Source organism: Hypanus sabinus, chromosome 5 (genome assembly GCF_030144855.1).
Source record: "Hypanus sabinus isolate sHypSab1 chromosome 5, sHypSab1.hap1, whole genome shotgun sequence".
Classification (NCBI taxonomy): domain Eukaryota; kingdom Metazoa; phylum Chordata; class Chondrichthyes; order Myliobatiformes; family Dasyatidae; genus Hypanus; species Hypanus sabinus.
The window spans coordinates 178,264,872-178,292,335 of NC_082710.1; the positions used below are offsets into that span (position 1 = coordinate 178,264,872).

General features: G+C 44.3%; 1 protein-coding gene across 1 annotated transcript; it reads right to left on the minus strand.

Annotated features, from left to right (window-relative positions):
• Positions 1-908: 908 nt before the first annotated feature.
• On the minus strand, positions 909-4,604 carry LOC132393838 (tumor necrosis factor-like). Its single transcript, XM_059969230.1, has 4 exons — positions 4,371-4,604; positions 4,196-4,247; positions 3,505-3,570; positions 909-2,403 (listed from the first exon to the last, which is right to left on the minus strand). Exons 1-4 carry the CDS (start codon positions 4,542-4,544, stop codon positions 1,988-1,990), a joined length of 708 nt encoding a protein of 235 aa, XP_059825213.1. The 5' UTR covers positions 4,545-4,604; the 3' UTR covers positions 909-1,987.
• Positions 4,605-27,464: the final 22,860 nt, after the last annotated feature.

Below are 27,464 nucleotides of genomic sequence, written 5' to 3' on the forward strand. Positions count from 1 at the left end.
ATACTCCGCCACAGACTGTGGTGAAGACCAAGTCAGTGGGTATACTTAAGGTGGAAGATGATAGTTTCCTGATCGGTCAGGGCATCAAAGGATATGGTGTACAGGATTGAATGGGATCCAGAATCAGCCATGATGTAATGGCGGAGCAGACCCAATAGGATGAATGGCCTAATTCTGCTCCTATGTCTTATGGTTGTATGGTCAACATATGAGGAGTATTTGATGGCTTTGTGCCTGGAATTTAGAAGAATGAGGGTGATCTCATTGAAACCAACTGAATATTGAAATGAGTAGATGGAGAGGATGTGTCCTATAGTGGAGGTGTCTAGGACCAGAGGGCAAGCCTCAGAATACAGGGACGTAGCTTTGGAACAGAGATTTGGAGCAATTTCTTTAGCCAAAAGGTGGTGAAACTGTGGAATTAATTGCCACAGATGGCTGTGGAGGCCAAGTCATTGGGAATATTTAAAGTGGAAATTGATTGGTCTGATTAGTCAGGGTATCAAAGATTACAGGGAGAAGGCTGCTGGATGGGGTTGATTGAGAGGAGTACCAAATCAGACATGATAGAATGGTGGAGTAGACCCATGGGCCGAACTGCCTAATTCTGCTCCTCTTATAATTCTAACCTACAGGTAATGCAAACAAAAAGCATTTCACTCATAAAATACTTTTATTAATAGCAGTTCATTAGTTTGACAGTCAATAATAATATAAATAAAATAAATAACAATAACATCAACTTTCAATAAATAGTTTTAAATAATAACTTAAACCAGAATGAAACATCAAGATACATGGATAATTATAGACATCCTTAAAATGGATATAATTTATATATATATATATAATATATATATTTTTAAATCCTAATTTCTGCCACAGTTAATATGTAACAGTGGAGTGCCCTGGGTGGAAATTCCCACTGGACGAAACTGAACAGCTCCTCTCTGGAAACACTGCTTGCATAATGGTATGAAGAGATTCTTGTGAATGAGACAACAAAATGTCTTCACTAAATCAGCCCAGGAAGCACCAGCAGTGTTCAATACAAGAGACAAGCATATCACATCCCATCCAAAAAGACCCAGCAACACGAATCAAGCCAAATATTTCACTGTTGGTATTCTTGCATGGGAGGAGCTGATTCATTTTGCTTGTAGAATAAATTAGCTTTAGCTGATTCGGTGGTCAGCATGGAAAAGGAAGCATCTTCTCAAATCATGAAAGAGATGCAAGTTGGCTGTGGGGAATTTCACTTAGTCTCCTTACCAATTAGTATGTGAGAGCCTTTTGCCAGTACCTTAAAGATAAAGATTCTTTTAAAGGTTAGCTTTAGGACCCAGATGTGCTTCCACACAAAGACAATATAGTATTGGTCAGACCTTTCAAGAGCTAAGCTGTCTGAATATCAGACACAATGCCTTTCCAGCTACCTCTTGGATTTGTCTGCTTACACACTCCCTCAGAAGTACTTGTTTCAAAAAAGAACCATAAATTTAAACATAAATTAAATATAAATTAATATTAGTTATGCCTTCAAATGGATTATCATTATTCTGAACGTGGTCATCTTATAATTCTCCTGCTTAGCATCAGGAAAATTGGCACTGCACTGTAATCACTGGATGGATGGATAGGAAGTGAAACCATTTGACTGAACTTACAGCCCACCAGCTGTGTCATGGTGGAGACCTTGCCTTGAAGGCATTCCAACTAAGTAAGTGCTGACACATCAGGTTACTTTGTCCTTAATTCTGACTCTGGAAAGAGATCCAAGTCAGATGAAACCAACTTGGCAGTGCTCGCTAGGATCGGGCTGTGAGACAGGCTCTGGGCATATCCAGAAAGGAAGTGTAGAGTCTGAACTTAATACATTAGAAATGTAAACATGTGCTAGCTTTGTAACAACTAAAATTTGTAACAGGTGTCCCATCAAGTGTCTGTGGTGTTCCAGTCTGAAAATCCCGACCATTCACCAAATTCTTCACAAGGCAAATATTCCAAAGAAGGTCTTTCCTCTGGACCTGTCCACATAGTCCACCACCTTCTCACTGACCCTGGAGAAGATGCGGTCATCCTCCTCTAACTGGAAGATGGCGCCCTGGTAGGAGGTCTTGTACCAGTGTTGTTGGTGTTGGCCGTAGTGGCAGACGGATTTGGTGGCCTTCAGGAGCAGGTTCTCCTCGTTTTTGTAGCTGTTTGAGTATGAAGAGATGTTGTGGCTGAGATAGATGGGCTGATCCTTGCAGCCTTTGTGGTAGAAGACCACCTGGGTGTAGATGAAGTACTGACCAGGGGTCTTAATAACCAGGCCGTTGTTCTCAAAGCCGACCCCTTCTCCAAACGTGGAGTCCGTTTCCTTCTGCCAGATGATCTGTCTGTCTTTGATGTTTGAATGTGCTGTGGGTGAGAAGGAGGTGGGGATTAAACCAAAGATAGCATAGAACAACAACACCCGTAGCGTAGCAGTTAGTGTGACACTTCACAATGCCAGTGATCAGGATTCATTTCCCGCCACAGTCCGTAATGTTTCCCCGCCTTGCTGCATGACCAGGTGGGTTTCCCCCCGTGCTCCAGATTTCCCCTGCATCCCATAGTTGTACAAGTTAGGGCTAGTAAGTTGCCATGTTGGAACTGGAAGCATGGCAATACTTGTGGGCTGCCCCCAGTACATCCTTTGACTGTGTGGTTGATGAGGCAAACGAGTTTGTTTTGATGTACACGTGACAAATAACTCTAATCTTGCATAAAAAAGTGGCAGGCCACCTTCAAAGCAGTACAGAAAGATGGAGCAACTCAAGGGGACAATCAGCATTGGTGGAGGGAAATGGACAGTTGAAGACTCTGCATCTGGACCATTTCCCTCCATAGATGCCGCCCGAGGTGCTGAACTCCTCCAGCACATTGTGTGTTGCTCCAGATTCCAGTGCCTGTACTCTTTCGTGTTCCACATTCCACCCTACAGTCCTTTAAAGGAAATGAGCTGCTTCCTAGCAGAAGGAGGAAGTCACACACAGCGAACAGCAAGATCCTGTGTGGATATAAGTGGAGGGGAGGGGATGTGGGGTGAAGTGAAGGTCATCTGTCATGCCTTACCCAGCTATCAATATGTCTCTACACCCCGCACCCCCCACCTCATGGTTTGGGAGAAACAGGTGATGTCCAAACATTTCAAGTTCATGAAGTGTCCCGGACCAAGGGAAGGAGAACTTTGGCCACGTGTGTAGGAGGATGGAGGTGCCCAGCGGACTGCACGTGCTGACCGTCTCACATCGTGGGCCAGAGGGTGAGGAGGTGCAACCTCTTCCCTCTCCCCTTCCTCAGGGAGGATGGTGCATTCTCACGGCACAGGGCAGCTGCCCATCGGCCCACCCCGCCAGGACTAGGTAACAGCACAATTTGGACCCAGTCGGCCCTGCTGTCCCGTGCGGCTCTCTCCTTAGGGGAGGGATGCCTTCGGGACGCACGGTAGTCGGTGATGTGAAAGAAACGGTCACTTACCGACGAGGTGAGCAGCAATCTTCCCTCTCGAGTCGCTTCCCACCTGCTTCATGAGGCCAGGCAAACCTGCAGACAAGATGTGTTTCATCAGTGAGGGAACACACAACATGAAGCAAAGGGAGAGGGTGGTAAAGAAAGACTGGAGAGAGATAGAGAAAAATATGAGAGACTTTTGGTGAGAGAAAAAGTGGTGGGGAGGTAAGTGAGACAGGGGGAGTGAGAGAAGGACCGATAGAATGAAGGAAATGTAGAAGCTGGGAGTCAAGAGTAGCACATACAAAGTGCTGGAGGAACTCTGCAGGTCAGGCAGCTCCGATGGGTAAGAGTTAACAACGAACGTTTGGAGCCGAGACCCTTCATCAGGACGAAGGGAAGATTTCTCCAGATTTAGAGTTCAGGGGAGAGATGGAGAGGAGAGAGGCAACTATGTATGTATGTATGTATGTATCTATGTATATATACATAGGGAGATGGATAGATAGAGAGAGATGAACAGATAGAGATAGATGGCGAGAGAAAGGGTGAGAGTTGGGAGATCGAAGGCTAATAACGCTGGAGGTTGTCGGAGAAAGATGCTGAAGTAAAAGCGGGAGCGGAAAAAGAGCGGAGTTTCACAACCAAGTGTTATAGGAGGTTAGGAATGCAGGACGGATGAACGGAGATAAGATAGTGGAGGGAGGGAAATACCTACCTCCATCGGCTGAAGTCTCCTCCAGTTTCTGCAGCTCGGAAGCGTCAGTTTTCTGAAAAGAGAAGAAAGGGGGTCATAACATGTCCGGAGCTGCAGCCGGTGCGCGACCCCGCGTCCTCAGCCCCGTCTCCAAAAAGCGGTGAAAGAAGCGAGCCGCCGGAAGCCCTCTGCCTACCTGTTGCGTCGGGAGCACCCTCAGCTGACACAGGACCAAGAAAGAGGTGACTGCCACCAAGCCGAGCACGGCCAGGGCGCAGAGCGTTGGCCAGAGGCAATCCCTCTTGGCTTTGGTCTCTCGGATGACGACTATCGTCCCGCTCTCAGGGTCCAGTACTGTTTCCTTGCTCATGATTTGTCCGAGTCTTGTTCTGTCTAACGTTTTCGGCGCCTTGCCTTTGTTCTGTGCGACTTAGCCATGTGAAAGCAGCTCTATATAAAGCAAGCGATCTACACATGCACAGACAGATAACACGCCTCATACAGGTGATGCAATGGCAGGGGAAATTACCCCGGCAGTCGGACTGCGCTGGAAAATAAAACGAAAGAAGCCATCATCTGAAAGGGATAGCTCAGAGAGTGGGCGGAGCCTGCTTTTCTAAATTTAGCCCAATGAACAATTTCGCCAACTTCTTTCACAAGAAACGGAACACGTTGCCCCAGTCCCAGCAACCACTCGAGAGGGCAGTTCCAAGACGTAGCAAGCTTTGCCAGGCGCTTGGTATGACAGGATCGAACAGGAAAACGGGTGCACAGCAAGATCCCAGAGGGCATCGAGACAAGAGGAGGAGGGGATATATATATATATATATATATATATATTTGGAAATAAAAGAAACGCTGCAAAACTGAATTTTACAGATCTCTACAGGGAATATTGTTATCCCGCTTTCGGAACTGAACTCGGTACCGATCTCTTGCACGATAAAATAACATTTGACCTCACAGACAGACAGACAGCCTCGGATTATTTCAGATTCAGGTTGATTTATTCATCACATGGACATCGAAAATGAAGTGTACTACATCACCAGTTTGCCCGCTTTTGCACTACTTATTAAATTTAATTATATGTGTATATTTCTTATTGTAATGTATAGAGTTTAAAATTATGTGGCAAACCACGAAGGGGTTAATACCCAGATCAGGTACTGAGCAGAGCAGGTGACGAAACGGTCTGCTTGATCCCCGTGTCTCCGTGTCTCACTCCAAAGAATGCTGCCTGATCTGGTGAGAATTCCCCACTTTCTGTTTCTTTTGTACTTTTAGCTTTCTGAAGTACTCTTCATCTTGTTTCTGGTTCCCTACTCACGGGGACTGTTGGAAATTTCCAGCGTTCACCGGTCTTGGTTTCAGGATCAGTTTTCTCACTATCGCATACTTAGTGAAATTTATGGTTTTGTGTCAACAGTCCAGAGCAAAAGAGAAAGAAAATGAGGAGTGCGGGGCGAAGGCGTAGGATTGCTATGGATTATAATGTACAAGGATTGTATATTATTGTACATTGTCATTTCCAGTACTCAAGTGTAAAGGGGAATGAAATGATTGTTACTCCAGATCCAATGCAGCACAAACACAATGAGAAAAACTATAACACTAATAAAAACCACAATAAATATAAATACATAAGTTAGTTTATATACATGGATTCAATGCTCCCTGGAGTTTTTTTGCAACTACACACCCCAACTATTGCTCTGAGCAGGAAATTTTTACACCTCCTGAAAACTGTCTGGTATTTATATGAAAGAATATTCCAGCTGCCGTCAGCAAAGGCGAAGTGCATAGGGGCATTGCAGTTACTGTGTGGCCATGCAGCTCAGACAGAACTGTGCAACGATTGGTTCTATGTCCATTAAGTGATGCTAGGCACAGGAGTGTCTGTACATAAGGTGATTCTGACAGGAAATGACAAAGCAGTGGTGGTTGGCAGTGTAGGTAGTGGGTGGCAGTGCTGATCAGCTTTATTGCTTGGGGAAAGCAACCCTTGACAATTATGGTGGTCCTGGCATGGATGCTATGTAGCGTCCTCTCTGATGACCATGAGCAGGCTGTGTGAGATCCCTCATGATGTTATTGGCTCTTTCCCAGCACCTTTCTATATATACTGCATGCCCTCGATGGCAGATATGCCAGTGATGCACTGGGCAGTCTTGACTGCCCATAGTAGAGCCTTCCTGTCTGCAGAATGCAGCTTCTGTGCCATGCATTGAAGCCGCTTCTTAGGATGCTCTCTACTGCACATCTGTAGAATGGTGTGCACGGTCCAACTCATAGTCTGTAAGACGTGCGTAGTCCAGTTCTCTTCAGCTTCCTCAGAAAGTAGAGGCATTGGAGAGTTTTCCTGATTGTGTAGACTGTGTTCACAAACCATGAGAGGTTGTGTGAGATGTGCTCTCCCAGCAGCTTCTACAGCTGTGCCAACAATATAAAGAGGGCAAAAAGGAACCACAAGTTCATAGAGCACTCACAAATCCAACGACAGAGGGGAACAAGCTGTTCCTGAATCACTGAGTGCGAGCCTTTAGGCTCCTGTACCTCCTCCCCGATGATATTAATGAGAAGAAGGCTTGTCACATTGGCAAGGGTCCTTGGGATTCTTGAGGCATCACTTTTTGAAACTGTCCACAAAGGTGGGGAGGGTTATGCCTGTGATGGAGAGTTAGAACCATCTGCAGCCTCTCATAATCCTGTGCTTTGGAACCTCCATACCAGATGTGATGCAGTTGCTTTCCACCCTACATCTGTAGAAATTTGCCAACATACCAAATCTCCTCAAACTACTCACGAAATAAAGCTGCTGGCGCATCTTCTTTATAATTGCACCAGTGTGTTGGGGCCAGAATAGATTTTCTTAACCCAATTTCTACCAGGCACTAACTTTCTAAATTGTTAAATTGGTTTATTATTGTCACAGGTACCGAGACACAGTGAAAATATCAGCTCTACATGTCAGTTCTTGTATTCTGGACCTCTTGAAATGAATGCTAACATTGCATTTGCCTTCCTCACCACCAGCTCAACCTGCAAGTTAACACTTGGGGTGTTTTGCACAAAAACTCCCAAGTCCCTCTGCATCTCAGATTTTTGGATTTTCTCCCCATTTAGAAAGTAGTCTGCACATTTATTTCTTCTACCAAAGTGTATTTTCCAACATTGTATTTCATTTGTCACTTTCTTGCCCATTCTCTTAATCTGTCTAAGTCCTTCTGCAGCCTTCCTGTTTCTTCAACACTAGTTGTCCATCTATCAATCTTCATATCAGCTGCAAACTTGGCAACAAAGCCACCTATTCCAAATCTAAATAAACAGCATAAAAATAAATGCTCCCAACACTGACCTCTGTGGATCACCACTAGTCTTTGGCAGCCACCAGAAAAGGATCCTTTTATTCCCACTCATTGCCTCCTACCAATCAACCAATTCTCTAACCAGGTCAGTAACTTTCCTGTAATACCATAGGCCCTTAACTTAGTAAGCAGCCTCATGTGTGGCACCTTGTCAAAGGCATTCTAAAAGTCCAAACATACAAATATAATCTCCTCAAAGAATTCCAACCATGCATTGTGGCAGCACAAAGGAAAGACATTTACAGAATGCAGAAAGACATGTTACAAGTACAGAGAAAGAGCTATGCAGGCAGACAATAAGGTGCAAACCCATAACAAGGTTGATTTGTAAATATTTTGTGATATATCAATACCCCTGATCATCTATTAGAAGCAGAATCAGGTTTAATATCTTCGATAGATGTTCTGAAATTTGTTAACTTTTCAGCAGCAGTACAATGGAATACATGATAATAGAGAAGAAACAGTGAATTACAGTAAGTATATATATATAAAATATTTAAATTAAATAATTAGTGCAAATAGATCAAAATAAAAAATTAGAGCGGTAGACCATGAGACCACAATACATAGGCCATTCAGGCCATCGAATCTGCTCCACCATTCCATCATAGCTGATCCTAGATCCTACTTAACCCCACACACTTGCCTTCATGCTATAACCTTTGATGGAATGACCAATCAGGAAACTATCAACTTCCACATTAAATATACCCACAGACTTGACCTCCACCGCAGACTGTGGCAGAGCATTTCACTACTCTCTGTCTAAAAAATATTCCTCCTTACCTCTGTTCTAAAAGGTCAACCCCTCAGATTTGAGGCTGTCTTCTCTAGTTCTGTATACCCCTTCCCCCACCACCATAGGAAGCATCCTCTCCACATCCACCCTATCTGGTCCTTTCGACATTCGGTCCCCCCACATTCTTCTAAATTCCACTGACTACAGGCCCAAATCTGTCAAATGCGCATTATATGTTAACCCCTGCATTCCTGGAATCATCCTTGTTAACCTCCTCTGGGCTCTCTCCAGATGGTGTTCATGGGTTCAATGTTCATTCAGAAATCAAATGGCAGAGGGAAAAAAGTTGTTCCTAAATCAATGAGGGAGTGTCTTTGGGCGTCTATACCTCCTTCTTGATGTTAACAATGAGAAGAGGGCTGGTCCTAGGTGATGGGGGTCCTTAATGATGGACGCTGCCTTTTAGAGGCACTGCGCCTTGACGATATCCTGGATACTCTGGAGGCTAGTGGCCATGATAGAGCTGACTAATTTTACAAGTCTGCAACTTATTTCATTCCTGTGCTATCGCCCCTGATGTAGAGCAGTGCAGAAATAATTTTTATCAGTAAGCACAAGGCTGTAGGAACTCAGAGAGTCAGGCAGCATATATGGGAGTAAACTGACAATTGGAGAGTTGAGACTCAAGTACAAATATGTCATCATATACGACCCTGAGATTCATCTCTTGAGGGCATTCACAGCAAGTACAATGAAACATAATAGAATCAATGAAAGACTGCACGCAACAAGATGGACATACAACCAATGTGCAAAAACAGACTATGCTGATATAAAAAGAAAAACAAAATAAACAAAATAATAAAAATAAATAAGCAGCAATAACTATGGGGAGCATGAGATGAAGAGTCCTTGAAAGTGAGTCCATTGATTGTGGAACAGTTTAGTGCTGGTATGACTGAAGTTAACCCTTCTGGTTCAAGGGCTCCAGGGCTCCCTCAGATGCTGCTCCACCCGCTGAGTTCCACCATCAGGTTGTTCACTGCTCCAGATTCCAGCACCTGCAATCATCTTTTTTTTAAATGTTCTTTCAGGGCACATGGACTTCACAGGCTGAGCAAGCAACTGCCCCATCCCCAGGGAGGGTGGTGGTGAGCTGCCTTCTTGAAACACTGCAGTGCTTGTGAGGTGTGGATGTGTCCACGGTGCTGTTCGGGAGAAAGTTCCAGGATTTTTACCTAGTGGCACTCAAGAAATGGTGACATATTTCCCAAGTCAAGATGATGTGCATTTTGAAAGGTAATTTCAAGATTCAAGATTGCTTATTGTCATTTCCAATGCAAAGGAGAATGAAATAATTCTTACTCCTGGTCCAAGGAAGCACAGAAAACACAATGAGATAATGAACACAATAAAATATACACAATAAATACAGATCCGTAAGATAGGTTGTATACATATATTATCTATAAAGTGTTGTTCAAGACGGCACCAGTGAGCAACATAACCAACAGCAACACCTTGCTAGCAGTTCAAACTTCTTTTACTTCTTCTTTCAAACGACTAAGCTATGTGCCATTGGACCCTGTGAATTACGTTTGGATGGTGTTGTTTTCGGGCTGATTGAGCTATTTGGTCTTCTGGTGTCTCCGAAGGTAAGGTTGGGAGAGGGCTTTGCGGTCTGGAACTCTGGAAGGCTGGAAGCTTGGATGCGGAGAGTGAGCCCATGCTCCTCTTCGGTTGATGCGTTAAGCGTTAAGGTCATTGAAGATGAGAGCGGAGGATGGGTAGGTGTTCAGTGCTGTTTGCCTGTGTTTGCCCTTTGCCTCTCACTAGCTGCGGTTGGAGGAAACTGCAGGAGTTTTAGCTTCCATATCGTAAGAATGACTCAGCGAGGCTTGTGGCTATGGACATGTTTTGGGGTACTTTGCAGTTCATCTTGCAAGTATTTCTGATTCTGGGTGTTCTTTTTGACTGTTTGATTGGAGCAATCAGTTAGGATGGGGTTTCTTCTTGAACACTGGCTCTGCGAGCTGCAGTCGGCTAGTGGAGTGGAATTGAACTGAACTAAAGTGAATACTTGACTCTTAGCTTGATGTTCATATTTGATGTGTTCTCTCACTTTTACCATTTGCACAATTTGTTTTTTCTGTGCACTTTTGGGGGGGGGTGAGGGGGTTGATGATCTCTTTGAATGGGTTCCATAGAGTTACTTTGTTAGAGTGCCACAGAGTTTCCATAGAGCCTCATAGAGTGACTGCATTTGGAAGGATGAATCTCAGAGATGTATTCTGTAAACAAATTTTGATAAATGTACTTAAATCTTTGAATCTGTAGGCACAGGAGTGTATGTGCATTAGGTGACTCTGTTGGGAAATCATAAAGTAGTGGTGGTCGGGGCTGTGGAGGGGTGAGATAGTGGGTGGAGGAGTTGATCAGCCTTACTGCTTGAGGAAAGAAACTTTTTGAGTGGTGGTCCTGCCATGGATACAAAGCGGCTCCCTCCTGGATGGGAGTGGCACAAACAGTCCGTGTGCAGGGTGTGTAGAACTGTGACCTAGGTGGCACCACGATGTGTGGTGACACTTGTGGGCTGCCCCTGCTCATCCGTTTGCTGTTAATGCAAACAACACATTTTACTGTGTGTTTCAATGTACGTGTGATAAATAATTAAGTCTGCATCTCTGATGGCTTCTGCCATTGGGCCTCGAGCTCTGGATTTCTGATGGTGATTTCCCTAGGTGGTAGGGACTTCGATCTTCACTCAGAGGATGGTGAGAGGGTGGAATGAGCTGCCAGTGGATGTGCTGGAAACAAGTTCTATTTCAATGCTGAAGCGAAATTTGGATGGGAAGAGGGTGCAGGTCAGTAGGGTGAGGCAGAATGATAGTTTGGCATGAAGGGCCAAATGGCAAGTTTCTGACCATAGCTCTCTATCACTCTAAGACACTATTTCTGCTGTATTCCTGCTGTCTGAAATATTGGAGCATAGATCTATATTTCTGAAATTAGAAGCACAGGCCATTTGGCCCATTGGGTTTATCCCAGCTCCAGCCGGAGTAAACCTATGCCTCCCCTTATTCTGCTCACCCTATCCTGTCTCACAGGCCCTTCACTTCTTTCTGATTACACATGGGGTAATACGATGTGACCAATCCAGCTTCAGGATTTTGGAGGAAACCAGGGAACCCAGCGGGATATACATTCAGACACAGGAGAGAGCGTGCAGACTCTACACAGACAGAATACAATAGCTGTATTGGTGAGCTAGCAGCACAACTTTTACAGAACATAGAACAGTACTGCACAGGAACAGGTTCTTTGGTCTACAATGTCCGTGCTGAACATGATACTAGATTCAACTAGATCTCCCCATCTTGAACGCTACTATCATACACTTGGCAGTCCGTTCCAGGCAGCCAGCACTCCCTGTGTGAAAAATACTTCACACACAACTTCCTTAAACTTTTCCCCTTACGCTAAATGCATACCCTCAAATATAAAACATTAATACCCTGGGACAAAGATACTACCAGTCTGACACATCTCTGCCACCCATATTTTATTAACTTCTAACTTCTAAATGTCTAACAACTCAGACTTTAAAAGGCAGCAGAGGTGGAGTATGCTTTAAGATTAACTCATTGTTGTGCACAATGTTTTAGTCCTGCTCATCCAACCTGGAACATCTAGTGGTCAAATGCCATCCACTTTATCTACGGAGGGTTTTCCTCCATCATCCTGGTAACAGTGTTCATTCCACCTCAAGTCAACATCAGGCAGGCTCAGGAGAAGTTGAGGAATGTCAACAGCAGGCACGAGACTGCGTACACCTTGATGCTTTCCCTATTATTGTGGAAGATTTCGACCAGGCCAGCTTGAAGGAGTCTCTGAGCAATAGCCCTCACATCTACTGTGAAGAAATGCTTTCAGAGGTTGGTTATGGCTAGGATCAACTCCTGCCTAAGTAAAGAGCAGGACCCTCTTCAATTTACCTATCACCACAATAGGCCTACAGTGAATGCCATCTCTCTGGCTCTCTGCTTGGCGGTGGATCAGTTGGACAATAGTAATACCTACATCAGACCGCTGTTTATGATCACAGCTCAGTGTTCAACACAATCATACCCTCAGTTCTAATCAAAAAAACTCCAAAACCTGGGCCTCCTTGACTTCATCACCAGGAGATAACAGTCTTTGCAGATCAGAAATAACATCACCTCCTCACTGACAATCGACACTGACGCACTTCAAGGATGCGTGCTTAGCCCATGGCTCTACACCCACAATTGTGTGAATAGGCACACCTCAAATGCCAGCTATAAATTTGCTGATGAGGCACAAGGGAGCGAGATAGAGCCGCTGCTCAAGTGGTGTCGCAGCAACAATCCTGGACTCAATGTAAGTAAGAACAAAGAATTGATTGTCGACTTCAGAAAGGGGAAGTTAAGGGAACATGCACCAGTCCTCACTGAGAGATCAGAACTGGTAAAGGAACTGCTGAGGATCTATTCTGAGCCCAACATATTGCCGTAATTACAAAGATGGCAAAATGGTGGCTAAATTTCATCGAGCTTCAGGAGACACACAAATTTCTACAGGTATACAGTGGAAAGCATTCTAACCGGCTGATCACCATCTGGCGTGGTGAGGCCATTACACAGGATCGGAAAAGAAGCTGAAGGAAGTTCTAAACCCAGCCAGCTCCATCATGGGCACTAGCCTCCCTCCCCAGCATCGAGGATGCCTTCAAAAGGTGATGCCCAAAATAGGCAGCATCCATCATTAACGACCCCTATCACATGGGACATGCCCTTTCTCCTTGTTACCATTAAGGACGAGGTACAGGAGCCTGAAAACACTCACTCAACTACTCAGGCACAGCTTCTTCCCCTCCACCATCAGAAAGACAGACATACTAAAGTATGATCCCGAGGGAAATTGGATTTCGTTACAGTCGCACCAACCAAGAATAGTGTAGAAATATAGCAATATAAAACCATAAATAATTAAATAATATTAAGTTAATCGTGCCAAGTGGGAATAAGTCCAGGACCAGCCTATTGGCTCAGGGTGTCTGACACTCAGAGGGAGGAGTTGTAAAGTTTGATGGCCACAGGCAGTTTTCTGATTGGACAATGAACCCCTGAACCATAGAACCATAGAATATTACAGCACAGAAACAGGCCTTTTGGCCCTTCATGGCAATGCCGAACCATTTTTCTGCCTAGTCCCACTGATCTGCAACTGGCCCATATCCCTCCATACACCTCTCATCCATGTACCAGTCCAAGATTTTCTGAAATGTTAAAAGCAACCCCACATCTACCACTTCATCTGGCAGCTCATACCACACTCCCACCACTCTCTGTGTGAAGAAGCCCCCCCCCCCGTAATGTTCCCTTTAAACTGTTCTCCCTTTACCCTTAACCCATGTCCTCTGGTTTTTTTCTCCCCTAGCCTCAGTGGAAAAAGCCTGTTTGCATTCACTCAATCTATACCCATCATAATTTTATATACCTCTATCAAGTCACCCCTCATTCTTCTATGCTCCAGGGAATAAAGTCCTAACCTATTCAACCTTTCTCTGTAACTCAGTTTCTCAAGTCCCAGCAACATTCTTGTAAACTTTCTCTGCACTCTTTCAACCTTATTACCTCATATTTTTTTTCTTTTTATTTTGTACTACTTATTGAACTTAAATACACAGCACTGTGCAAAAGTCTTTGACGCACATATACAGCTAGGATGCTTAAGTCTTTTTCAGAGTTCTGTGTATGTATTCCTAATTGTGATTTATAGTTAATTGTATTATGTATTACACTGCAGTGCTGCCACAAAGCATCAAATTTCACAACATATGCCAGTGATATTAAAGCTGCTTCTGAGATATAGTAAAATACAAAGGGTGGATTTCAATGTATGTGTCGATGTACCTGTGATAAATAAATGTATCTAATTTTAGTTGTCAATTTTTACAAGAAAGAACGCAGTTGGAACAGATTAGTCACAAGGTCCATTTCACAGCAAAGTGATCAAAGTTACCCTAGTGTTTCAGTGATGTCAGTTCAATGGGGTTAATTACAGTGTTCAGGAGAGGGATTTTGTGAGTTTACGTTTGCCAGCCTATGGAGTCCTAACAGGAACATGGGCCCAGGATTCAGCACAGCATTTGCTGTGTCAAATAGGTGACCATTTAGAAAGGCTGGATACATTACTCCTGTGCTCGTGAGCGACTCATTTCTGGAAATTACCCTGACAACAATTGTTGCATTAAGGACCTGGTGTAACATGAACCAACACAGGTGCAGACTCTTTTATGCCAGAGCAGGATCAGAATCAGAATCAGGTTTATTATCACTGACTTAAATGCCATGAAATTTGTTTTTGCAGCAGCAGCAGCAGAATGTGCAAAAGCATATATGCTGCTGTAAATTATAATTTAAACAGAAGGTGCAAGAAAAGGAGTGGCAAGGTAGGGTTAATGGGTTAATGGTCCATTCGGAAATCTGATGGTGGAGGGGAAGAAGCTGTTCCTAAGACACTGAGTGTGAGTTTTCTGGCGCCTCTACTTCCACTCTGATGTTGGTTGTGAGAAGAGGGCATGCCTCAGATTGTAGGGCCATCGATGATGGATGCCGCTTTCTTGGGGCATTACCATCTGGAGATATCCTTGATGGTGGGGTGGGCTGTGCCCATGATCTGCGATGGAACTGGTGAAGCCTACAACGTTCTGCAGGGGGGATTTGGTTTGCTGAAGAGTATAGGAGAAGCAATAGGGCATTCGGCCTCGTGTGTCTGTCCAGACCTTATCGCCTCTTACCTGCCTGACCCTTTAAAGTCCAAAATCCGTCAGTCTTCTCCTTGAATATATACCTTGTCTCTGCCCCCACAGCTCCAACAGACCATAAGATCATAAGACATAGGAGCAGAATTAGGCTATTCAGCCCATGGAAATTGCTCTGCTTTTCCGTCATCGTTGATCCCGGATCCCACTCAACCACGTACACCTGCCTTCTCGCCATATCCTTTGATGTCCTGACCGATCAGGAAACGATCAACTTCCACCATAAATATACCAAGAGACTTGGCCTCCACCACAGTCTGTGGCAGAGCATTCCGCAGTTTCACTAATCTCTGGCTAAAACAATTCCTCATTACCTGTTTTCTAAAATGTTGCCCCTCAGTTCTGAGCCTGTGCCCTCTAGTTCTGGATAAAGCCACCATAGGGAACATCCTGTCCACATCGACCTGATCGAGTCCTTTCAATATTCGGTGGGTTTCAATGAGATCCTCACGCATACTTCTAAATTCCAGTCAGCACAGTCCCAAAGCTGCCCAACGCTCCTCAAATGTTAACCCCTTCACTCGCAGAATCATCCTTGTGACCCTCCTCTGGACTCTCTCCAATGACAACACATCCTTTCTGAAGTATGCGGTCAAAAACTGTTGACAATACTTCAAGTATGGCCTGATGAGTGTCGTATTGCATTATCTCTTTGTTTTTATATTTTATCTTCCTTGAAATAAATGTCAATATTGTATTCACCTTTTTATGACAGACTCAAGCTGTAAATTAACTTTCTGGGAGTCTTGCACAAGGACTCCTAAGTCCCTCATTCTCCCCATTTAGATAATAGTTCACACTATTGTTCCATTTACTAAAATGCATTATTAAATATTTTCCAACACTGTACTCCATCTGCCACTTTTTTGCCCATTCTTCCAATTTGTCTAAGTCCTGCTGCAATCACATTGATTCCTCAGCACTACCTACCCCTCCACTTATCTTCGTACCATTCACAAACTTTGTCACAAAGCCATCAATTCCATTATCCAAATCATTGGCCCATACAAATACTGACCCGAGATCAAAAAAGATCAGGAGTAGGTTTAAAAGGTGGGGAAGGGGAGAGAGAAACACCAGTGATGGGTGAAACCAGGACGGGGAGTGATGAAGTAAAGAGCTGGGACGTTGATTGCTGAAAGAGATACATGGCTGGAGAAGGGGGAGTCTGATAGGAGAGAACAGGAGGCCATGGAAGAAAAAAAAGTGAGGAGGAGTACCAGAGGGAGGCTATGGGTGGGCAAGGAGATAAAGTCAGAGAGGAAAAAGGGGATGGGGAATGGTGAAGGAGGGCGTGGGGGCCAATACAGGAAATTTGATAAAGCAGTGTTCATGCCATCAGATTGGAGGCTACCCAGACGGAACATAAGTTGTTGTTCCTCAGATCTGAGTGTGGCCTCATCGCAACAGTAGAGGAGGCCATGGATAGGTGCTCAGCAAAGTGGCCTCCCAATCTGTGATGTGTCTTACCAATATACAGGAGACCACATTGGGAGCACCGGACACAGTATACGACTCCAACAGACTCACAGGTGAAGTGTCGCCTCACCTGGAAGGACTGTTTGGGGCCCTGAATGGTGGTGAGGGAGGAGGTGTAGCACTTGTTCTGCTTGCAAGAATAAGTGCCAGGAGGGAGGTCAGTGGGAAGAGACGAATGAACAAGGGAGTCATGCTGGATGCGATCCCTGCAGAAAGCAGAAAGTGGGGGAGGGAAAGATGTGCTTAGTGGTGAGATTCTGTTCGACATGGCTGAGGTTGCGGAGAGTTATGTGCTGGACACAGAGGCTGGTGGGGTGGCAGGTGAGAATGAGGAACCTTATCCCTGGGAGGGTTGCAGGAGGATGGGGTGAGAGCAGATGTGTGCGAAGAGATGCTTTTGTGGACAGTGCTGATGGTGGAGGAAGGGAAGCCCCTTTGTTTGAAAAAGGAGGACATCTCCTTCATTCTGATAGGGAACACCTCAGATGCTGCTGAGATGGAGGAATTGAGAGAAGTGGGTGGTGATTTTACAAGTAACAGGGTGGGAAGAGGTATAGTCCATGTAGCTGTGAGCGTCCGTGAGTTTATAATAGACATCAGTAGATAAGCTGCCTCCAGAGACAAGAAACAATGAGATTGAGAAAGGGGAGGGAGGTGTTGGAAATAGACCAGGTAAATCTGAGGGCAGGGTAGAAATTGGCTGCAAAGTTGATGAAGTCGACAAGCTTGGCATGGGTGCAGGAAGCAGCACAATGCAGTCTTCAATGTAGCATAGGAAAAGTGGGGGACAGATACCAGGGTAGGCTTGAATCATAGACTATTCCCTTTAGCTGACAAGAAGGCAGGCATAGCTGGAACCCATGCAAATGCTCATGTCTATGCCTTTTATTTGAAGGCAGTGGGAGGAGCCAAAGAAGAAATCATTAAGAGAGAGGACAAGATTCGCTAGACGGAGGAGAGTGATGGTGGAGGGTTACTGGTTTGGTCTGGTGTCTAGCAAGAAACAGAGAGTTTGAGGACTTCTTGGTATAGGGAGCAGACACCCATCATGAAAATAAGACAATGGGGGCCAGGAAATCATTGAAAAGAGCTGGAATGTAGGTAGGAAAGAAGATAAGACAGAGTCGTGGTATATGGGTATGAGTTCAGTGGGGCAGCAACAAGCTGAAACAATGGGTCTAACTGGATAAGCGGGTTTGTGGATCTGGGGTAGGAGGTAGAAACGGGAACTGTGGGGTGCAGGAACTATGAGGATGGTGGCTGTGGATGAGAGATCCCCAGAGTTAATAAGGTCAGTGATGATGCATAATCCACTCCTGCCTGTCAGCCATTCCTCTATCCATGCCAGTACCTTTCCTGTAACGCCACAGGATTTTATCATGTTAACCAGCCTCATGTGTGGCACCTTATTAAATGCCTTCTGAAAATCCAAATAAATGACATCCGTGTGTCTCCTTTGTCCAACCTGCTTGCTATTTCCTTGAAAAATTCTAACAGATTTGTCAGGCAAGATTTCTCTTTGTTGGCTTTGACGTATTTTATCATCAGTCTCCAAGTACCCTGAAACCTCATCCTTAATAATAGACTTCAAACTTTTCCCAAGCACTGAGGTTAGGTTAACTGGCTTATAATTTCCTTTTTTTTGCTTTCCTCCCTTCTTAAAGAGTGGAGTGACATTTACAATCTTGCATTCTTCTGGGACCATGCAGAATCAATTGATGCTTGAAAGATCATGACCAATGCATCCGTTATCTCTTCAACAACCTCTCTCAGGACTCAGGGATGTAGTCCATCTGCTCCAGGCGACTTACCCACCTTAAGTCATTTGCGTTAGCCTCACAGTTTTTCCTTTGTAATAGCAATGGCACTCGTTCCTGCTCCGACACTCACGGACCTTTGGCACACTGCCAGTGTCTTCCACAGTGAAGACTGATGCAAAGTGCTCATTAACTTCAACTGCCATTACTTTGTCCCCCATTAATACCTCAACAGTAATATTTTTCTAGTGGTCCAATGTCAACTCTTTCCTCCCTGTTACACTTTATATAACAGAAAAAACTTTAAGTATCCTGCTTTATATGATTGGCTAGGTTGCCCTCATATTTTATCTTTTCCCTTCTTATAACTTATTAGATGACTTTTGTTGTATTTTAAAAGCTTCCTAATCATCCAACATCCCACTCACTTTTGCTACCTATTATGCCCTTTCTGTGGCCTTTATGCAGTGCTTAATGTCAGCCATGGCTTCCCACCCCTGCCATGGAGTCATACAGCCCAGAAACATAGCCTTCTACACCATATCCCCAGGGACCACCTAGCCCATATACACACTGACCATCTACACCATGTCCACACTGACTGTCTACACCATGTCCACACTGACCATCTAGCCCATATACACACTGACCATCTCCACCATATCCACACTGACCATCTCCACCATATCCACACTGACCATCTACACCATGTCCACACTGAACATCTACACCATGTCCACACTGAACATCTACACCATGTCCACACTGAACATCTACACCATATCCACACTAACTGTTTACATCATATCCTCACTGACCAGCTACACCATATACACACTGAACATCTCCACCATATACACAGTGACCATCTACACCATTTCCACACTGACCATCTCCACCATATACATACTGACCATCTCCACCATATCCACACTAACCATTTACATCATATCCTCACTGACCAGCTACACCATATGCACTGTTGCCATCTACACCATATCCACACTGACCATCTACACCATGTCCACACTTAACATCTACACCATGTCCACACTGACCATCTCCACCATATCCACACTAACCGTTTACATCATATCCTCACTGACCAGCTACACCATATACACAGTGACCATCTACACCATATCCCCACTGACCATCTACACCATATACACACTGACCATCTCCACCATATACACAGTGACCATTTACATCATATCCTCACTGACCAGCTACACCATATACACAGTGACCATCTACACCATATCCCCACTGACCATCTACACCATATACACACTGACCATCTCCACCATATACACAGTGACCATTTACATCATATCCACACTGACCATCGACACCATATCCCCAGGGACCACCTAGCCCATATCCACACCGACCGTCTACATCATATCCTCACTGACCATCTACACCATATACACAGTGACCAGCTAGACTATATCCAAACTGACCATCTACACCATATCCACACTGATCGTTTACACCATATCCACAGTGACCATCTCCACCATATACACACTGACCATCTCCATCATATCCACACTGACCATCTGCACCATACCCACACTGACCATCTACTCCATATACACAGTGACCAGCTAGACTATATCCACACTGACCATCTACACCATATACACACTGTCTACACCATATCCACACTAACCGTTTACATCATATCCTCACTGACCAGCTACACCATATACACAGTGACCATCTACACCATATCCACACTAACCGTCTACACTATATACGCACTGACCATCTCCACCATATACACAGTGACCGTCTACACCATTTCCACACTGACCATCTCCACCATATCCACACTAACCGTTTACATCATATCCTCACTGACCAGCTACACCATATGCACCGTTGCCATCTACACCATATCCACACTGACCGTCAACACCATATCCCCAGGGACCACCTAGCCCATATCCACACCGACCGTCTACATCATATCCTCACTGACCATCTACACCATATACACAGTGACCAGCTAGACTATATCCAAACTGACCATCTACACCATATCCACACTGATCGTTTACACCATATCCACAGTGACCATCTCCACCATATACACACTGACCATCTCCATCATATCCACACTGACCATCTGCACCATACCCACACTGACCATCTACTCCATATACACAGTGACCAGCTAGACTATATCCATATTGACCATCTACATATACACAGTGACCATCTACACTATATCCACATTGACCATCTACACCATATCCATATTGATCATCTACACCATATACACAGTGACCAGCTACACTATATCCAGATTGACCATCTACACTATATCCACACTGACCATCTACATCATATCCACACTGACCATCTACACTATATCCACACTGACCATCTACACCATATACACACTGACCATCTACATTATATCCACACTGACCATCTACACCATATACACAGTGACCAGCTACACTATATCCAGATTGACCATTTACACTATATCCACACTGACCATCTACACCATATACACACTGACCATCTACACTATATCCACACTGACCATCTGCACCATATACACACTGACCATCTACACTATATCCACACTGACCATCTACACTATATCCACACTGACCAGCTACACTATATCCACACTGACCATCTACACCATATACACACTGACCATCTACACCATATCCACACTGACTGCCTACACCATATCCACACTGACCATCTACACCATATACACACTGACCATCTACACTATATCCACACTGACCATCTACACTATATCCACACTGACCAGCTACACCATTTCCACATGGACCATATACACTATATTCAATGTTGAATTACGCACATGGTCGCGGGGTGAACTGGGAAAATCTACACACAGTCAGCTGGAACTTGGAGATAATGTTTCTACTAGTTACATCACTGTAAAAGTAAGAAAAAGAGAGAGATTGAGAGAAAGATTAAATGAGCAAGAGATAGAGATTATAGATAGAAAGAGATAGAGGGGGTAAGTATAGATAGTTAGGTGCGTAAGACTTTTGCACAGTATTGTAATAATATTATTTATTACACTGTACTGCTGCCACAAAAAAAAAATTCACAATATATGTGAATGATGATAAATCTGATTCTAATATGGGTCTCTGTTGTGGGAAGGAGGCAGGGAGAGTTAATCATGTTCAGGAGAGGGGGAAGGGAAGGGACTAGCAGAAAGCACCAGAGAGACATTCTGTAATGATCAATAAGCTAATTGTTTGGAATCAGGTGATCTTGCCTGGTGCCTCGGAGCTGGGTGTGTCTTTACCAGCGCCACCCCATACTCTTGCCACTCCTTCTCTGCCACCTGTCCCATACCCCTCCAATAGTGCTCCACCCTCGCTTTACCGAGGCTGTGAGGAGTATACACAGAGTCTTCTTTCCATGATGTTCTGAGCTGTGTTCGTGACATTTTGCTGTTTCTTGTATTCATGGGCAGAGCAGTTGCCATATTAAGATGCAATGCATCCAGATAGGATGTGTTTTATGTGCATCACTAAATATTTGTGAGGGTCAAATGAGACGTACCAAATTCCTTTTGCCACCTGAGGAAGTAGAGGTGTTGGCAAGCTCTCTTGGCTGTGGTGTCAAAGTGATTGAACAAGAGGAGTCTATTGGTGATATTCACAACTAAGAGCTTGAAGCTCTCAGCGCTCCCAATCTCAACACCATTGATGTAGACCGGAGTATTTGCATCGCCACCCTTCCTGTGGTCAATGGCCAGCTCTTGTGTTTAGCTGACATTGAGGAAAATGCGTGTTGTCATGACACAGTGTTACTCAGCTCCCCATATTCTTTCTGCACTCTGACACATTGTTATCTGAGATATGGTGCATCATTTGTAAACTTGTAGATGGAGTTAGAGCAGAATCTGGACATATGGCCATGAGAGTACAGGGAGTAGAGAAGGAGGCTGAGGACTGAGCCTTGTCAGGCACTAGTGTTGAGAATAATTGTGTCAAAGATGTTCTAGTTACCCTTACTGATAGCAGCCATTTTTTCATAGATACAGCTTGAGCCACACTGCCAGCAACACTTAATTTAAACCTAGCCGACACGGGACAATTTATAATGATCAAATAACCTACTAACTGGTAAGTCTTTGGACCCTTGGAGGAAACCAGACCATCATGAGGAAACCCACACGTTCCACAGTGATGAGTAGAGAGAAAAAAAGGAGGGAGAAAATAAATAAATCAGTGATGGGGTAAGAATGGGAGGAGGGGCATTAACGGAAGTTAGAGAAATCAATGTTCATGCCATGTTCAGGTAGCATCCAACCTGATGGCATGAACATTGATTTAATGCCCTTCTCCCCTTCTTACCCATCCCTGATTTATTTATTTTCCCCCTTCATTTTTTTTCTCTCTACTCATCACTCTTTTCCTGTTCTCCATCTCCCTCTGGTGCTTCCCTCCCCAGGCCTCCCGTCCCATGATCCTTTCCTTTCTCCAGCTCTGTCTCCCTTTTGCCAATCACCTTTCCAGCTCTTAGCTTCACCCCACCCCCTCCTGGCTTCTCCTATCATTTTGGATTTCCGCCTCCCCCTCCTACTTTCAAATCTCTTAGTATCTTTTCTTTCAGTTAGTCCTGACAAAGGGTCTCGGCCTGAAATGTCAACAGTGCATCATCCTATAGATGCTGCCTGGCCTGCTGCTTTCCACCAGCATTTTGTTGTGTTGCTTGAATTTCCAGCATCTGCAGATTTCCTCGTGTTTGAGTTAGTAAGGGTTAGTAAGCTGTGGGCAAGTATGCTATTGCCAGAAGCATGACATTTTATATCCTTGGACTGTGTTGGTCATGGACAAATGATGCATTTCACTATAAGTTTTGATGTTTCAACTTACATGTGACAAATCAAACTCATCTTTAGAATATTTTGACCATATGACTCCAAGAATGTAGAGTTTTGTATTGTACTTTTCTTTTCGTAAATTTTGAATTGGTTTATGATTGTCAAATAAACTGAGGGACAGTGAAAAACTGGTCTTGTATACTGTTCATACAGATTAGATCATCGAGGCAGAACAGGGATAAACAATAGCAAATGCAGAACAAAGTCTGATGGCCACAGAGAAAGTGCAGTGTGGGTAAACAATAAGCTCAGAATTTGGCCTAATTTGGAGCATTGTGTACAGTTTTGGTCCCCTACCTATTGGAAAGATGTAAATGGTTGAAAGTACAGAGAAAATTTTCAAAGATATTGCCAGGTCTGGAGGACTTGAGTTATAAGGGAAGGTTGAATAAGTTAGGACTTCATTCCTCGGAACGTAGAAGATTTTATAGAGAATTATGATAGGAATAGGTAGTGTAAATGTAAGCAGGGTTTTTTCACTTAGGATGTGTGGGACTACAATTAGAGGTCATCAGTTCCCCTCCAGCTGTCTTCTTATTCTGGTTTCTGCCCCTTCCTTCCCAGTCCTGATGAAGGGTCTTGGCCCGAAATGTCGCCTGCTTCTACAAATGCTGCCTGACCTGCTGAATTCCTCTAGCATTTAGCGTGTGCTGCTCTAGATTGGCAAAATCTCTTGCATTTCAAGACAGTGCCAGTGACTACTGTGACTATTGGTGAGGTCTTGCAGATGGCTCAGCAAGGTACTTCTTCTTTTCCTGCTTCTTTTAAACAGACTCCTTCTACTAATCTGTGTGCAATTGAAGCCTGTAACTTATATTGTGTGGATGCGCTTTTGGGCTGACTGAGCGATCTGGTGCTTTTGCTGTCTCAGTGGAAATTTAACGTGGTTGGGAATGGAGCATGGGCCCTAATGTTGGAGCGGGAACCCATGGCTTGACCTATGATTAACATGCCAAGCAAGATTGCAGTTGACGAGGATCAGAGTGGAGGGTGAGCAGGTGTTCACTGTCATCTGCCTGCACTTGACTAGTCTCCCTCATGCTCCCTGCTGCCAGAGGACAGTGAAGAGTCTTCGGTCTTGGGCAATGTTTGACTGGTGCGGCTTAACTCATTTTTAGAGGACTCTGCTGTTTATGTTACATGTGTTTCTGGTTATTCTTTTTTTACTGTTAATTTGCATTATTTTGCTCGAGGCATTTTGACGTGGAACTGGTTCTGGAGCCTACAGTCAACAAATGAAACAGTGCTAAATTAAACTGACCTGAACTAACATAAATATTTCTAGAGTGTTTCGAGGACTCTGTGGTTTGATGTTTAATATACTGTGTGCTGTTCGCCTGTGTTTTTGCCATTTTGCATAATTTTGTTTTTTCATGTTGGGTGGTTGTTCAATATTTTCTTTGAACAGGTTTGATAGTGTTTCCTTCTTTTGTGGCTGACTGCAGGAGTTGAACCTCAAGGTTGTGTACTGCATACATCGTTTGATAAATGTACTTTGATTTTGACTATTTTTTTATGTTATGTACAGATGATATACCCAACCTCAGTAAGAAAGGTCTCTTGACTATGTTGTGTATGTTTTTCTTCAGCAAGGAATTGGGGACCCTGCCTGTCAAATGTTTTCCCCAATGACCCCCATTCGATACTGACTCATTGATAAGCTGGGGGTCCACAGACAGGGATCAAGCCAAAGAGAGCCAGGAGGAGGGGGAGGGGTAAGTGAGAGGCAAATCAGCGATGGGTTTGGAGTCTGGAGGTAAGGGGGAGGAAGATTCCAGGAGAAGGTCTGGAACATGGGCGCAATGGAGGAAAGCCACTGACTGATCACCACATAGGGGAAGTCTGTGGAGATTCCTCTCGACACAGCGAGAGGAGATGAGAGAGATTAACATGTGGAGACTGTCACTTTACATTCCACAGTGACAGAGGAAGTGAGTATTACCAGCCCATCAACCCACACTCTGCCCCCACACTCTTTCTTCCAGTTTCCTTGGGGCTCTCCTTTCTCTGGGATTTCCCCTCCTCCCTCTCCCCACCTCAGACAGAAGCAATAGCACCAAAAGTCTGATTAAGTCATTCTCACTGTGCAGTGAGAGCAGTTTCGTCATTTCACCCGAGGCTCTGCAGGCTGATTTAGAGCTTACTTACTGGGCTGTTAATGCAGTCCTTTGCAGCTACACCAAGGGCTTGTTAGGGAAGGACCACAGTGTAGGGTTCTTCTGCAACTGGACGATGAGGGGCGGGCTGGATGAGGAAGCCCCTAGATTATTATAGTGGAGATCGACCCTGAGTGGCGGGGGGGGGGGGGGGTGTCACATGAGTGGGAACAGTCCTACTGGTTTTAACAAATGTAATAGAGTACTAGTTAATGCACTGACGAAGACTGCAAGAATGAAAAGGTATTGAGCGGTTTATTTATGTAAATAATTTTTATTATTAATAATTGCAATGAGTCAGGGTATGGCCTGATATGGAAGCAAGAATGGAGAAGCCTACAAAAATTGGTGGTTATAGCCCAGGCAAAGCCTTCCCCACCATTGCACATATTCACAAGGAGTGCTGCCATGAGAAAACAGCATCCATCATTAAGGACCACCCCACCATCCCCCCATGTTCTCTTCTTGCAACTATCATCAGGCAGGAGGTACAGGAGCCTTAGGTCTAACATCAACGTTGAAAGTTCACAGTATGTGTTATTATAGAAGTATATGTACGTCAACATGTATTTTCTTGCGGGCATTCATAAGAAGTGCAAGAAGTGCAAAAGAATCTACAAGAGACTGCACTCAGCAGAATGTGTGAGCAGCCAATGTGCAAAAAGGACAAATCCATAAGAACAAAAAGAAAGAAATGAAAATAAATAGTAATAATAAAAAAATAAGCAGTAAGTATCGAGAACATGAGATGAAGAGTCCTTGAATGTGAGTCCAATTCAGTGGGAGCAGTTCAGTGACGGGGTGAGTGAAACTATCCCCTCTGGTTCAGGAGCTTGATGGTTAACTCTTCCTGAACCTGGTGGTGCCAGTCCTGAAGCTTCTGTTGCTCTTTCCTGACAGCAGCAGCAAAAAGAGAGCATGGCCTGGGTGACGGGGTCCCGGATGATAGATGCTGCTTTTCTGCGACAGCCCTTCATCTACACATGCTCAATGGTGGGGAGGACTTTACCCATGTTGGACAGGGCCGTATCCACTATTTCTGTAGGTTTTTCCATTCAAGGGCATTGGTGTTTCCATACCAGGTAGTGAGGCATCCAGTCATTATACTCTCCACCACACATCTATAGAAGTTTGCAAAGTTTTAGGAGACATGCCAAATCTTTGCATGTTTCTAAGAAAGTAGAGGTGCTGCTGTGCCTTCTTCTTAAAGGCACTTACATGCCGGACCCAGGATAGATCCTCTGAAGTTATAACACCGAGGAATTTAAAGTTACCGACCCTCTCCACCTCTGACCTTCCCATGAGGACAGGATCAAAGGCTTCCAGTTTCCTCCTCCTGAAGCCAATAATCATCTTCTTGGTCTTTCTGACATTGAGTGATCACTGTGAGATTTTCATTCTCTCTTCTATATGCTGATTCATCACCACCCTCGATTCGGCCAACGTCTCATCGGCAGACTTAGATACGGCATTGGAGTTGTGCTTAGCCTTAGTGAGTGGAACAGGGGCTGAGCACACAGTCTTGTGTGCACCTGTGCTGAGAATGACTATAGAGGAGATGTTGTTGCCAATCTGATCGAACAGGGGTCTGCAAGTGAGGAAATCGAGGATCTGGTTGCATAAGGAGGAATTGATAGCTAGGGCTTGAAGCTGATTGATTAATTTTGAAGGTGTGATAGTATTGAATACTGAACTGTAGTCAATGAAGAGCATCCTGATGTATGCATCTTCACTGTACAGATGACATAGATGTAAAATTAGTCAGCACAATCACAGGTACTAGCCTCCGTAGTATCCAAAACATCTTCAAGGAACGGAGCCTCAAAAAGGCAGCATCATCATTAAGGACCCCACTACCCAGGACACACCCTCTTTTCATTGTTACCATCAGGAATGAATTACAGAAGCCTGCTGGCACACACTCAGTGATTCAGGGACAGCTTCTTCCCCTCTGCCATTCAATTCTTAATTGGCCATTAAACCCATGAACCCTCACTGCTTTTTTATTTCTGTTTTCTCATGACTTATTTAATTT

Bases quoted from the DNA above. Each gene is read 5' to 3' on its own strand.
- LOC132393838 (XM_059969230.1), bottom strand. From the start codon at position 4,544: ATGAGCAAGGAAACAGTACTGGACCCTGAGAGCGGGACGATAGTCGTC. The intron at 4,248-4,370 runs GTAGGCAGAGGG...TTCTCTTTTCAG, and splicing joins GGGTGCTCCCGACGCAACAG to AAAACTGACGCTTCCGAGCT. The intron at 2,404-3,504 runs GTAAGTGACCGT...TCTCACCCACAG, and splicing joins GATTGCTGCTCACCTCGTCG to CACATTCAAACATCAAAGAC.